The 14,259-nt window shown below is 33.7% G+C and overlaps 1 protein-coding gene and 1 long non-coding RNA gene across 2 annotated transcripts in view; both read right to left on the reverse strand.

The window, feature by feature from the left end:
* mRpS18A (mitochondrial ribosomal protein S18A) overlaps positions 1-12,579 on the reverse strand; it is a 13,539-nt gene extending 960 nt beyond the window's left edge. Inside the window, exons 1-3 of the mRNA XM_027377835.2 lie at positions 12,330-12,579; positions 6,023-6,165; positions 5,626-5,749 (exon numbers count right to left, since the gene is read on the reverse strand). Of these exons, the coding sequence (XP_027233636.2) occupies positions 5,626-5,749; positions 6,023-6,165; positions 12,330-12,483 (421 nt within the window). The 5' untranslated portion in view covers positions 12,484-12,579. The remainder of the gene's footprint in view (positions 1-5,625; positions 5,750-6,022; positions 6,166-12,329) is intronic.
* On the reverse strand, positions 10,568-11,944 carry LOC138864375 (uncharacterized). The gene is made up of 2 exons (XR_011399128.1): positions 11,757-11,944; positions 10,568-11,681 (listed from the first exon to the last, which is right to left on the reverse strand). It is a non-coding gene; the product is annotated as an uncharacterized lncRNA (long non-coding RNA).
* Positions 12,580-14,259: the final 1,680 nt, after the last annotated feature.

Raw genomic sequence — 14,259 nt, forward strand, 5'->3', positions numbered from 1 at the left:
ACAGCATCAACCAATGACATAACCTTACATTCTTTGAACCTTAATAACAACCATAAATTGCTGCTAAAGATTTCAATCATCAAAAGCAATCCTCTGAAACCCAAATTTTTAGTGTTGTTAATTACCTTATGTGAATAAATACAAAAATTATCACAATCTTTATGTCAAATTAGCTACACTTCCACATCCATACATTACAGTGATAAATGTCATTAAATTATATCCTTTAACTACTGTACTGTCCTTAGCAATTTTGCAGCTGCTTTATTTCTATTATTATAGGCAGTGCAATAAAATACAAATCTAAAGTTGTTGTTTTTTTTCTTTCAATTAAAGGTGAAAGGATAATATTCATACTTTGTACAAATAATAATACATACATGTTACAAGTGCTCAGCCACCAAGGAAAAAAATAGTAGGCCTGACATGATGTCACCTAATTTCCTCATTCCATGACTTTTTTCTGATGCTAATAATCTTGATACTGTTGTTTTCATTATGACTGACATAATTATTACTATGGGTATTATGAAAATACCACTAAGAATTAAAGAAAAAAAATATCTAAAAATCACGGACAAAGATAAATCAGTGAGATAGGGAGTACTGGTAACTGACTCCTCGATGACTAAATATTTTCGGAGCCATCTAGGTATAAACCCAATTGATAAAGTTCATGTGAGCTCATTGTTTTTTAACTGTAACATTACATTATAATGTCTAAATGCTGTGACTAGCTATGCTTTCAACATTCTCCCACTAAAACTCATCCAGCACATTTTGATGAGAAAGAATAGGGCCTAAGCTACACTTCTTTTTTTTTTGGTGCTTTCATATCAAGATAAGAATATCTTAATACTCAACTATAACATGATGCATTAGTTGTAATATTAAACCATTTATTTGAGTAAATTGAACAAAAAGTGAAAATTAATTTGTCAATCTTCCATTGCAGACCTTACATAAGAAAAATTCTAATCTATAAAGAGCATTGCTCAAGTGCCATACAAAAGTTTACCTATTCTTATAACTGTTATCTTTAAAAATCATGATCATGACATTTTACCTATAATATCAACTTAAAAAAAATTGAATGATGCTCTTCAGCTATCCTAGTAATAATAGCCATTACACTAGGGTCTCTGTGAAGTAACATTCTACATGTACCTTTGTTGATCTTACTTTTACCATTCTATAAGGTCTATTGTAACTAATATCTAAAATTTATAAATACAAACCATTGAATTGGCCAAAGTTCTGCCTCACTACATCCAAGAGAGAGAGAGAGCCAGAGACCACCAAATTAGCCAAAGTAAGGCTCACTTCACCCAAGAGAAACACAGAGATAAACAGTGAATGACAGAGAGATAAAACTAGACACTGAGACTAAGACTGAAGTACAGAGAAAGAGAGAATGAGAACTGAAAAAGAACGAGACCAAGACAGAGAGATAGAAAGAGGGAGAGACAAAATGAGAATGAGAAACATTAAACTGAGAAAGAGAGTGAGAGACAGAGCAAGATATTGAGCAAGCACTAAAATAATTGAAACGCAGACTTTGAACACAGGATTGGAAATGTGATCAATATGCACTGGTGATGCCCCTGGAGTTTCAAATGCAGCCCAGGTAAAGCATAGGTTGAAAAAGAGAATGCTGTATCATATTCTACTCATCCTTTTTTATCTTTATGGAATTCATTTTGCCACTTTCCAATAAAGTTTATGCATATGCCCTATAATCGATAGTTGCTTGCAATGCAATATCCATTTTCAAATTCTTTTGTAGTAATAAAATCCTATTTTCTTATAGTTTGATGTGTAAATCGCCAAAAATGAATTTCCTTTGTCACAGACCAAATGCCCTCTCTATTAAATCCATGCTGCTTGAATAAACTGCATATCTTAGTTCAGAGTCTCTAGTAAGGTTGCTTAGAGTAATCATGAGATATGAAGCCATAAGATATATGAAGTCCAAGAGCTAACATCCCATGTACTGAGCTTAATCTAATTTTGTGCAGCAATCAAGGTTTTCAAAATTCTGCTGTTTTACAAAGGCCATGCACAAACAACATATATCATAACACCAGAATAGGACCACAAACAAATATCCTGTTATTTTCTATAAAAGAAAAATAATCTTTTCTTTTGAATTCCTATTACACCAGGAAAATTAGAAATAATCTGATATTTTTGGCTGTTTGTTTGAATGGCTCAGTTATCAGGAAATAGACATACTAACAGAAAGTGCTTGCATCTTGCAGTAATCTTTCTTTAACCCCTTGGATCCAGTTGCATCATGGAAATCACGGTGTCAAAAATATGGGCAAAGGGTTATGTATGTAACCAACATCCCAGGTATGTGGCGCGAAGGCCAGGTATGTGTGAACATCCATGAGAGGTAACAAGACACTGTGCCTCCCCTTTGCAAAGTTATTTTGTGTAAACTTTTTAAGCTTTTTTGCCATTTTCCAGTTCATATTTGTCTTTTGATTTGCTTTATCCAGATGGCAAGAGCTTATTTTCCTTGCACAGACTCTATATCATCTCTCTATATAATAAATAACTCAGTGCAAGAAAAAAAAAAAATTGTCTTCCTGTATCATACATTTTATTTTTTTGTAATTTTCAATTTTCTGTCACACAACCTGTGCCGCCAGTCACAGCAGCCAGAAATACAGTGTGCAGCATGGAAATGGCGTCCTTCCTGGAGCCAGCTCTCTTTCAGTCATGGCTTTAAACTGTTACATTCCACATTCATTTATTGATAGGAATAATGCTATCAAAATTATCAAATCACATTCCAAGAGGTTTGTACATTTATGGTGAGTCTTTACCCTGCCCTTCCCTCATGATAGCAAGTTCGCGTCACCCAACCCGCAGCCAATGACATGTTCACGTCACTCTGCCCTCAACCCAGATATTTCCATGACAGGACCGTAACATCATCCAGGCATGACATCACTCTATTATCTGACAAACTCCTCAGATAATGTAAAATTATCTGTAAATTTCAATTGCAGTCTTCCTGTAGCCTTTGACCTCACAGTAATAAGGATGGACCATCCATAAGTATTGGAAATAATATCAAAGCTATGCATCTGTACAAATATACTGTATGTATATATATATGTATATGTATATGTATGTGTATAGTGTGTGTGGGGGGGGGGGGGGGGGTGCATGGGTGAGTGCGTGGGTGGGTGCGTGGGTGGGTGCGTGAGTGGGTGTGTGGGTGGGCGCGTGGGTGGGTGGGCGCGTGGGTGGGTGGGCACGTGGGTGGATGGGTGGGTGTGTGGGTGGGCGGGTGGGTGGGTTTGGGTGGGTGGGTGGGTGGGTTTTTGGATGGGTGGGTGGGTGGGTTTTTGGATGGGTGGGTGGGTGGGTTTTAGGTGGGTGGGTGCGTGGGTGGGTGGGTGGGTGGGGGCGTGGGTGGGTGGGTGGGTGGGTGGGTGGGTGGGTGGGTGGGTGTTTGGGTGGGTGGGTGGGTGTTTGGGTGGGTGGGTGGGTGTTTGGGTGGGTGTTTGGGTGGGTGGGTGGGTGAGTGTGCGTGTGCATGTGTGTGCGTGAGTGTGCGTGCGTGCATGTGTGCGTGAGCATGCGTGTGTGCATGTGTGCGTGAGCGTACATGTGTGAGTGCCTACATGTGTGTGTGAGCATGCGTAAGACATAGAAACATGCATACATCAGTTTCACAAGAGTGATAAGCTAGTAATATTTTGACTATTCCCAGACTAGCAAAACACAAAATATTTGCAATCTGTACATATCATCAGCATTCTTTTTATGTCATGGAATGTGTTTTATAAATGTGCAAATTCCAGTTGCTTCAACTTCAACAAATTAATAAAAAATAGTGTGAAATAAGGGGACCCAAGTAAGGTGAGAAGTGTTGGGAAGTACCAAAATGTAGTGTCCTAAAAATATTCTGATTTTAAAACAACTACTAAATATTCATACAAATACAACTCAAATTTTCTGCGCCATTGTACTTATAATGAAAAAAAATATATGTTGACTGAAAGCTTAACAGTAAAGAAGAAAACTGTCGAATGCCTTCATGAAAGACACATTCATGCTGGTGCTCTACCATCGTCTAGGTGGTATAAAACCAGTTCAGGGTGTCAGAGTCCCAGATATTCAAAGCTAGGTTGTTTAAAATACAAAACTAGGCGAACAACAGCACCAATGTAGGCAGTAGAGTTTTAAAATACGGCCCTTAGTCACCAAGGAGTCAATTATTGGCTAACTTGATCTTACCCACTGATACCATCCTTGAACTTTCAAGAAAAAAGTTTAATCTTAATTACTGTTATTACTTTTATCAACTCAATGGCAACTGTTTTTTCCTGCACTGCAGTGAACTGCAGAACAGTCAACACATGTAGTCAGAAGCTCGAGTGAAAAATTAGGAGTATGTGAAGTGTGCATCTATCCCATCCCCTATGCTTTTAACTAATTTGTGGGAATATGAAGCTATAAAGAGACTTAGTCTACTTTCAGGGACTCTATCACCTTTGTAACTGAGCAAAATAAGTGACCAACTGTTCATCACACACATGTAGCAGGTTGAGCACACATAACAATGACAATTGCAACCCTGCACTTGGGCCCCGTCTGTTACAGCAAGAATAGATGGCAGCTGCATTCAGTGAGTTTATGTTATGTTTTTATCATTATTAGTATATCATTTATGAAAATGTTATGAAAACATTTAACCCTTTATTTCTGAAAATTCAAATGGAATAAAAAATGAGATCAGGTAATCATGGTAATTGACTCCTTGAAAATGAAGCACTTATGAAGCCATCTATGTACAAAAAGAATTAATAAACAACCCAGGCACGGGCAATGTATGTACACAACTCGCAATGTCAACAAATCATCAAAGTCATTATGATGATTTCTAAATCAAGGAGCATATCAGTGGCCAAGAATAGAACACTATTTCAATTCACTAGAGTTTTACTTGTCTTTCTTTGTCTAGCTATAAAACAGTTAAAAGAAATAGTAATAAGCAAAAAATAATGAATTCTTTGTACATGGGTATATGCACTGTCCACTGTGAATTTTGCTTAACACACATGGCTCTACAAGTCCTCAGCCACCAGGGAGTTAATTAACACCCTAAAGTATCTTCACCAGATTTTGCCATAACCTGAATTGTTGAGTTGCTATTACAATTGGTATTCTTGGCTAATTACTATCATAGATATTATGATTATTAAAATATTAAAATATCAATAAAAATTAAAAATCCAAAAGAATCTTTCTGAAAATAAAAAAAATGGGTAAACAGGTGAATTAATAAGACACGTAACTGACTCAATAGTGACTAAGTACTTGTGGAGCAATCTATGTGTAAGCATAATCAATAAATTAATATCATAGTGGTTATGGTATGTATGTTATGCCATCCCAGCACAAAGGATAAGAAAAAAAAAATCATTACTGGTATAAAATGACAAAGCAAAATGTAAGTCCACTCTCAAAATAGCTTCAAAAATAATCTTACAAAATTAAAACAAAATTCTTTAAAAATAACAAAAACATGAACGAAAAAAAAAAATTAATCCCAAACAGAATATCAGCTAAATACACAACCTTGCACTGCAACTCTGTCCTTACCTGCTTTTTGTGACATGGCAACTAACTGGGTCACTTTCTTCTGCTGGGGATTACATAAGCCAGTGATTCGTTTCGGCAACATGCATCCATCTGAGCGCAAGAACTGGGACAAAACCAAAACATCCTGTGGACAAAGAGGTAGATGAAACCATGAAGTTAACTAAAGAATTAACTTAAATAACTGCATAAGTGTACTAATACATTAGGAATGTAAAGCATTACAATTTATCAATCATTATTTATTTAATTTTACATACAATATTGCTTCCTGTAATAGTGAATGGTGATACTAATCTAAATCCATGTTTTAGTTCTTACATACTAGCTTTACATAAATTAGTTTCATTAAAATAAATCATATTTCTAATATAAATATGAATCAAATATCAAAACTTACAGTATGCTTTAGGTTCAGTTGAAGGGCACAGAGAGGACAAGAACCACATTCAGTATGCTCAGTCTTGACAAGCAGTTCAGTTCTATCTGACTCTTTGTAAACACCCTCAATTGTTGTCTGTTTATCTGATGTGTCAATAATAACTGGAAAAAAACACAAAATTAATCATAATCAGCTTTAGGTGCAAGGACTACATCTATAACAATGCCAAAAGAAATCTTCACTTAGGTCTTCTGATCCAAAACTACTAGTACCACTAATTATAAGCAATGCTTAGTTGGAAAAAAACACTGAATATTCTACTATTATCATTTCTACATTTAACACTGCAACAGTTATACTGTTGGCTACTTATAAACATTACTTGGTGCCTCATGTTCAAGACAGGCTAATCAAATTTTTAGCAGAATGTGAATATAAAAAATATTTTCAGTGGGAAAGCATCTGCTTAGAAAATACCAAGTCAACAATTTTTTGTTATGATAGATAATCAGCAACACACGAAATCATCTTATATCTTAGATTTTATACATTGCATTTTTCTAATCACTGAAAGCACAGCTATGTGCTGTTTAAATACTTTTAAAATTGAAGTAACTTATGAAGTAGATTTTATTGTCATTTAAAATTTCTTGCGTTCTGTTCAAATCCCCTTAACCATGCTATTTTACTCTTTTTATTCTGCAATTGCCTTTTCTATATGATGAAAACAAGCTAATATTCATATAAAAACTATGTGAAATATTTTTATTTAGTTTCAAGATACCTAGTAGTAGCACCACTAATAATAGAAACCATAATACATTAGAAACATAAGGTCTGTGATTCCTTGTATTTACTGAGAGGAAAAACAAAACTGGGAAAACTATGTCCAATTAGTGAAGTATATTAACAATATACCCTAGGAAAATATGTATTTCTGTGCTCTGGTTATTTCCTTGTAAGTAAGAATAATAGATGAAGTACCATAATGATGACTGGATTACATCCAATCATGTCATGGTAGACCATATCTCAACCCAAGATTACATCTTTGCATCATGTGTGGTAGTTCCTACTTTACATTATGTAGGCTATGCTATTTTGTGTGCATGTTTACCCCTGGCTTCATTCATTAACAAGAAACAGCCTCTCAATAATAATAACAATGAAAAAATATATATATACTGCAGCATAGTGTATACAGGGTGGGCTAGTCTTAACTTCTTCCCATTTCAAAGAACAAAATACAGTATTTCACAAAATCAGGATCTCCAGGGATACTTGACAGACTTGACAGACTTGAAGTGCTTCTTTTTTTGATGCATAATAATTTTTTCTGTTTCAAATTTTGCAGCTGTTGAAACATCCACTGGCATTCAGTATGGTCACGGTTTCATATTTGAAGTTAGCCTTCTCCAATTTACAGTAGGTTATATAGGCTATACTGTACGCCCCTGTATTTTTCAAAAAGCAAAACAGAGCATTTCAATATAACCCAACCTCTAAGACAATCAGACTACTGTTGCATATCCTTCCCTAAGTAACCTACACTTTGTATTCCCTAGTTTCAGCTCTATCTTGCTGTGTATATCAAGGTGAAGACAAAGTTTTCCAGGGGGTGCTGGAGGGCAGAACCCACATCAACCCTCCCCTTGGGTTCAACTAGAAACCTTACAATGCATGGGCAAGTTCTTTTCAAAACTCATAACTAGTGCAGTTAAATTTTCAATTCCAAAAATGCGAGATTTGTTGTTGCACGACTATTAATTTGCATTATGTAACATTAGTGATGGATGATATATTATCTATACATAACTTCTACACTATTAAAATAGGTTGTCATTGATGATACAACCTATTATGGTTCAGTACATTTATCAAATCTTTTAGGACCTCGCTTGCGCTAATTCAGACATGAATCTTTGTAGCAAAGCTGTACACTATTCTGTTTACACCGCACAGTTTTCCCTTTCTTATTTGTTGGCCATGCAAAGTTGTCAAAGTGCATGTTTACCCTGCAGCGTGGATTGGCTCAATTTCTGCAGACCTAAAAGATTCATCAATTAAACTGAACCATACTAGCTTGTGCCATCAATGACAACCCATTTTAATAGCGTAGAAACGATGTATAAGAAATGTATCATCCATCACTAATGTTGCATAATGTAAAACAATAGTCATGCAATAACAGCCCATGCATTTTTGGAATTTTAAAAATAGCTTGCACGTGCATGTAAGAAGGGGGCCAATCCATGGCGTGCAGTATACAGGTAGGTAATTGTTACCGAGAGCGACACACCCTCCAGAGACAAAGTCCCAAAATCAGGACACCATGCGAACCTGAAAACTTAACCTATAACCTTTCCTATTTGCTATTTATGTACTAGACATTTATTAGCACTTCGTGACAACTTATAGAAAACAGACAATAAGAACTCTGGCTGTGTGATGGTGCAGTAGACATTTTTGTCATTTACTGGCAAACATGAGGCCACTTACTATGTTTTCTCTTACCCTATTTTTATGCTTTATAAGACAGCGGTGTCCATCTCCCTCTATCTTCCCCCGTCACTCTGACAACATCAATAAAGGACTATAAAATTACCTATCAATATCATACAGTTGCCACCCCTAGCAACGAGCACTTGGTGAAAACAAACCCTCATTTGTTCGATAACTCACTGTGCTTTGCTTAAAGTCGCCAAATTTTTCTGAGAATTTAGTTTCTTAGTGTGAAAATGCCGAGGAGCTGTGGTGCCGTTGGTTGTTCGAACCACAACATGATAGGAAAGAAAGGTTTAACCTTTCATATATTCCCAGATAGTGAAAAGAAACCTGACAAATGGAAGCAATGGTACAGGCCATGAAAAGCTTGAATGCTGATGGGAGTGTTTGGGGGCCTGGTGGAAACTATTTTCACAATTTGTCAGTACATTTTATTACATATTAATATTTTACACTTTTTCAAATTCTAGAGACAAATAATCACTTTCAAACTCTATCCATCTACACTATCAACAACAAGGTCAACATTGTCAACATTAGGTTTTGGCAGCAGTTATACACTTCAAAAAGTACAATAGCAATTTTACATTTTTCTGTAATAAATTGATTTATCATAATTTCAATTTACTGGCAAACTATCCTTGGCTCCAACACACCCAGACTTTATCCCAAGCACTGCCCTTTAGATGAAAACAAAGCAGTCATACTGTTAAAAAAAGAAGAAAAGAAGCCTAGTTAAGGTGATACAAAGCATTCAGAAGAAACCAAAGTTTCCTGTTGCTTCTGTGTCTGAAATGTCATATAGTCAAGCAAATGAAACAACTGAAAAGGGGCTGTCTCAAATTACTGAGGAGAAAGAAGAATGCATTGTGCGCATATAGGCCTTAAGTGACTTTATTCTCTCCTTTGTATAAACACCTAGTAAATAGGAAGAAAAGTGATGTTAGGTAATGGCACTGATTTCAGAGAAAAATAACATATATAACTAAAAATCATTGATTACTGTAACAAATTATATTATCATAAAATGAATTTTATTGCCTGGTGTGTTGATCAAATACTTAGATATCGGGATATTCAATATTTCTAAGGATCATCGATCCCAATTTCGGCAGACAGACGGCACTTTTTTAGCTGCACAGCTTCTAGTTTTGCTTCATATAGTTTTCACTTCATTATCTTTAAAGAATCTAAGCAGTCATAAACCATTTTCACTTAAGGGGACCGTCCCTGAGAATGGCCACCTTTCCCTACTCTATACATCATAAAAAAATATCGGTTAGAGATAACTGATTGATTCTTTTTGCATGCTATAGAGCAAAGAATTGCGCTTCGTTATATATATAAATTTTAACTTTGCTCCCCCATTGGGGGGGGGCACCCCCCAAAAAGTTGAAAAAAATCGCAATTTTTTTTGGTATGTCTTCGGTACATCCCAACTATCAGAGCTCTTTACAGAATATTCCCCCAAAAATGCTAGTGTTAGATCAACTCTAGCCTATAGCCATGTAAAAGGCCGAATTTTGAATTTCCTTTTTTTTTGGCGGGGGACAGCTTGACATAGAGAACTATTTTTGAATGCGTTTTTCAGCATTAAAATATTATTATTTTTTGATTAAGGCAAAAATTCAAAAATCGGCCTTTTACATGGCTATGGGACGCCGAGGCTCTAGTGAAAGCAACAAACTGCATTTGGATCGCATGAAAATTACGTGAGTTGGGAAGTACCGAAGATTCATAAAAAAATAGCCGAGCTACGGCGTTTTGTATTTGGCACCTTGCCAAAGTTCGTTATCTCTGTTATTTTTCTCTGAATCTAATGATATTATATATAAAAAAAACGCTTATTTAGTGTACTTTGCAATGCAATGATTACCAAGTCAATAGGAATTTTCATGTTCAATAGGGACGCTATTCTGTAAAGGTATGTCACTTTTTTTTCTTTTTTTTTTCGTTGTTCATTAAAGTTGATATTTTCGTGTGAAAAGCTTAATAAATGCATTTTACCATAGAGACAACTAATCTAAACCAGATAAAAACCTTTTTTTAAAAAAAATATTTTTTTTTATTTTCCATTTTATTTATTTATTTATTTTTTATTTTTGAAGAAATGGGGAACTGTGGATGGCAACATTAGTACAAAATCATTCTAATTATAAAGTCCTGGCATGAATACAACATGGTGGTTCAATTTTGAGAATTTCAAAAGCATATGAATTTAGTACACTGAATTCGAGAACTTACGAAAGTCGTTGAATATTCCCCATGCCTCACACAGGGGGGGGGAGGGGGAGATGGTCACTGGGTGTTTATAATTTTCGAGGAGGATCATATGTACGTGAACGCACGCACATAAAGTTAAAAAGATTAATCATCATCATTTAGTAGGCCTACATTGACTTTCATATCTAAATAATAAAATTTATTAGTTATCCCTCTCATACCCATTTTCTTTGATAATTGTCAATATTAACAGATTGCAAGGGAGAACAAGTGTAAAGTTTATGATTAGCCATTTGCACCCATTATCTTTACTAAGAAGTGCATAAAATCATGCAGACGCCTAGGTGTTGTGGGATATTTGCCAATTTATGGTGCCTAAGACTTACGGTAACGTCTAAACATATTCATTTTTATCGGGAATGCACGAAACGGATGCGATAGCTTTTTGAACGCCAGACGAAGACTACGCATACAACCGAGCTCAAAATTCCATATAGTTTTTATTTCAGAGCAGGTATTACTGAGTACTATCATCTTCAACATGAAATAATCTGTATCTCGCTTATACATCCGAAGTTTAAAAATCCGACATTTAGGTAACATTCGTATTGAATTGGTCTTTACAACGGTAACTACCAATTTCAAATCAATTCAAATTGCCCCCTGCTGTGATGTACCGACCGTTGAGCGAAATGTAACGGAAATATTTCAATCCTTCCTTATAAGGCTATTTTTAAACATTAGTGCTTCGTATGTGATATACGTATATATTACCACGTAAACTAAAACATATTACCAGGGAGTCTCGATCAAAGCATATTTCGTGTGTAAAAGGACACAAAACATACATTTTTTTTTAGATATATTTCACAAAATATTTCGTCATAAATCACGGTGATATAATTTTTTCCTGATATTGGTATAAAAGTGTTCCTTGAACATTCACGAACTCATATCTATGCGCAATGTCATAATTAAATGCCTTATGCACGATTGCCGCAAGCAAAAGTCCACATAGGTGTACCTGGGCGCTCAATAGCGACGTACCTCTCCGGGTGCTGAGGGACTCGCACGCCGGCTGCAAGACAACGAGCCATAGCAGGCGGTTAATACTCGTTTGGTAGTTTCCTCATCCATGTACCTATACTATACGCTAACTATCTTAATTTAACCCCCTCCTCCCCCCTCTCTCAGGGACGGTCCCCTTAAGCGAGCGAGGCATCTGTGAGCAATGTTTTTTTTCTACCAAGTGGGACGGTGACTCCGACTCGTGACGTCACACAGAATAGGTCTATTGTGACATGCATTGTATAACACCCTTATTTGAAGAAAAATATTTTTGAATACACTGATCTATCGTCCCTATGTACTATTTACATAGTGAGTGATGGCTTCTTAATACTCAATTTCACTGTCGAAAAATGCAATCAATTCAAATTGGTTACGAAACATCTATACTTTAGACAACTTATACCTTCGCTGAAAGTGGAATTCAGATACCTACCAAGAATACATCCTCAACAAAAATAACAATTAGCATTTGAATATCTATCCCATCATCAAACAATAACAAACTTGTCGCAAAATTTCAACTTACTCTCTTTCACAAACAATGAAGACGAAACAGCTATGTGACGAGACGGAGGAGCAGACCCGGCAACACTAATTAATTCGGGGTTTATTGAGCTTCTCGTCATAGACCTCGAAGCACTTCCCAGTAACCTCAGTCCTAATACTCCTCGCCAGGCCATTTTCTTCTTCTCACAGTTATTTCAGAAGAATATTCTCTTGAAGAAATTCGCACTTTTGTTTTGCTCTCTTCGCCGACACCGTGTTTACCTCGAACAGTGATGCCAAAACACAGTGATGGCGAACCCTTATAATTTTACTAAAGTATTTTTTTAATCTTTTGCCTACTATCTTTATTGCTAGTGTGCCAAGATAACTCTGCTATGATCATCATGAATTATGATTATTATGATTATTTTAATTACTGATATTATTATTATCACTATTATCATTATCACTATTATCATTACTATTATCATTATTGTTATTATTATTATCATATCATTATTATCTTTATCATTATTGTAATTATCACTTTTAATATTATCATTATTTCTATTACGATTGTTATTATCATAATCATTATCATTATTATCATTATTATTACTATTATTATTATTATTATTATTATTATTATTATTATTATTATTATTATTATTATTATTATTATTATTATTATTATTATTATAATTATTATTATTGTTATTATTATTATTATCATTATTATTATTATTATTATCATCATCATTGCTACTATTAATACTGTTATCATTATCATTATTAGTGTTTTTATTTTTAACATCATTATTACTCTTATTATTATTATCATCATCATCATGAGTTTGTTGTTACCATCATCGTTATTAGTATCATTATCATCATTATTATCATTATCATTATCGTCATATTATGATCATTATTATTATCATTATTGTTGTTATTATTATAATTGTTACTATTCTTATTATCATCATCATCATTATTATCATTATTATTATTATTATTATTATTATTATTATTATTATTATTATTATAATTATTATTATTGTTATTATTATTATTATCATTATTATTATTATTATTATTATCATCATCATTGCTACTATTAATACTGTTATCATTATCATTATTAGTGTTTTTATTTTTAACATCATTATTACTCTTATTATTATTATCATCATCATCATGAGTTTGTTGTTACCATCATCGTTATTAGTATCATTATTATCATTATCATCATTATCATTATCGTCATATTATGATCATTATTATTATCATTATTGTTGTTATTATTATAATTGTTACTATTCTTATTATCATCATCATCATTATTATCATTATTATTATTATTATTATTATTATTATTATTATTATTATTATCATTATTATTATTATTATTATTATTATTATTATTATCATTATTATCATTATTATTATTATTATTATTATTATTATTATTATTATTATTATTATTATTATTATTATTATTATTATCATTATTATCATCATTATTATTATTTTATCATTATTATTATTATTATTATTATTATTATCATTATTATTATTATTATTACTGATACTATTGTTGTAATTATCATTATCATTATCATTATCATTATTATCTTAATCATTGTTGCCATAATTATCATTACTGATAATGATATTATCACCATTATTATTTTCATTATTATTGTTATTATAATCATAGATATCATCGTTATTATTGCTATTGTCATATTTCGCATTTTCTTTTTCACTGCTATTATCAGCATTCTAAAACCATAATGTTATTATTATCATTATCACTGTTTTCACCATGCTGTTGTTGCTACTGCTTTTTACAACCATTGCTGCTATTACATATACTACTACCACTCCTACTACTACTACTACTATTACTATTACCACTATTACTGCTACTGCTACCTCTACTACTACTACTACTCCTACTTCTGCTG

Source organism: Penaeus vannamei, chromosome 2, assembly GCF_042767895.1.
Source record: "Penaeus vannamei isolate JL-2024 chromosome 2, ASM4276789v1, whole genome shotgun sequence".
In the NCBI taxonomy this organism is placed as follows: Eukaryota; Metazoa; Arthropoda; class Malacostraca; order Decapoda; family Penaeidae; genus Penaeus; species Penaeus vannamei.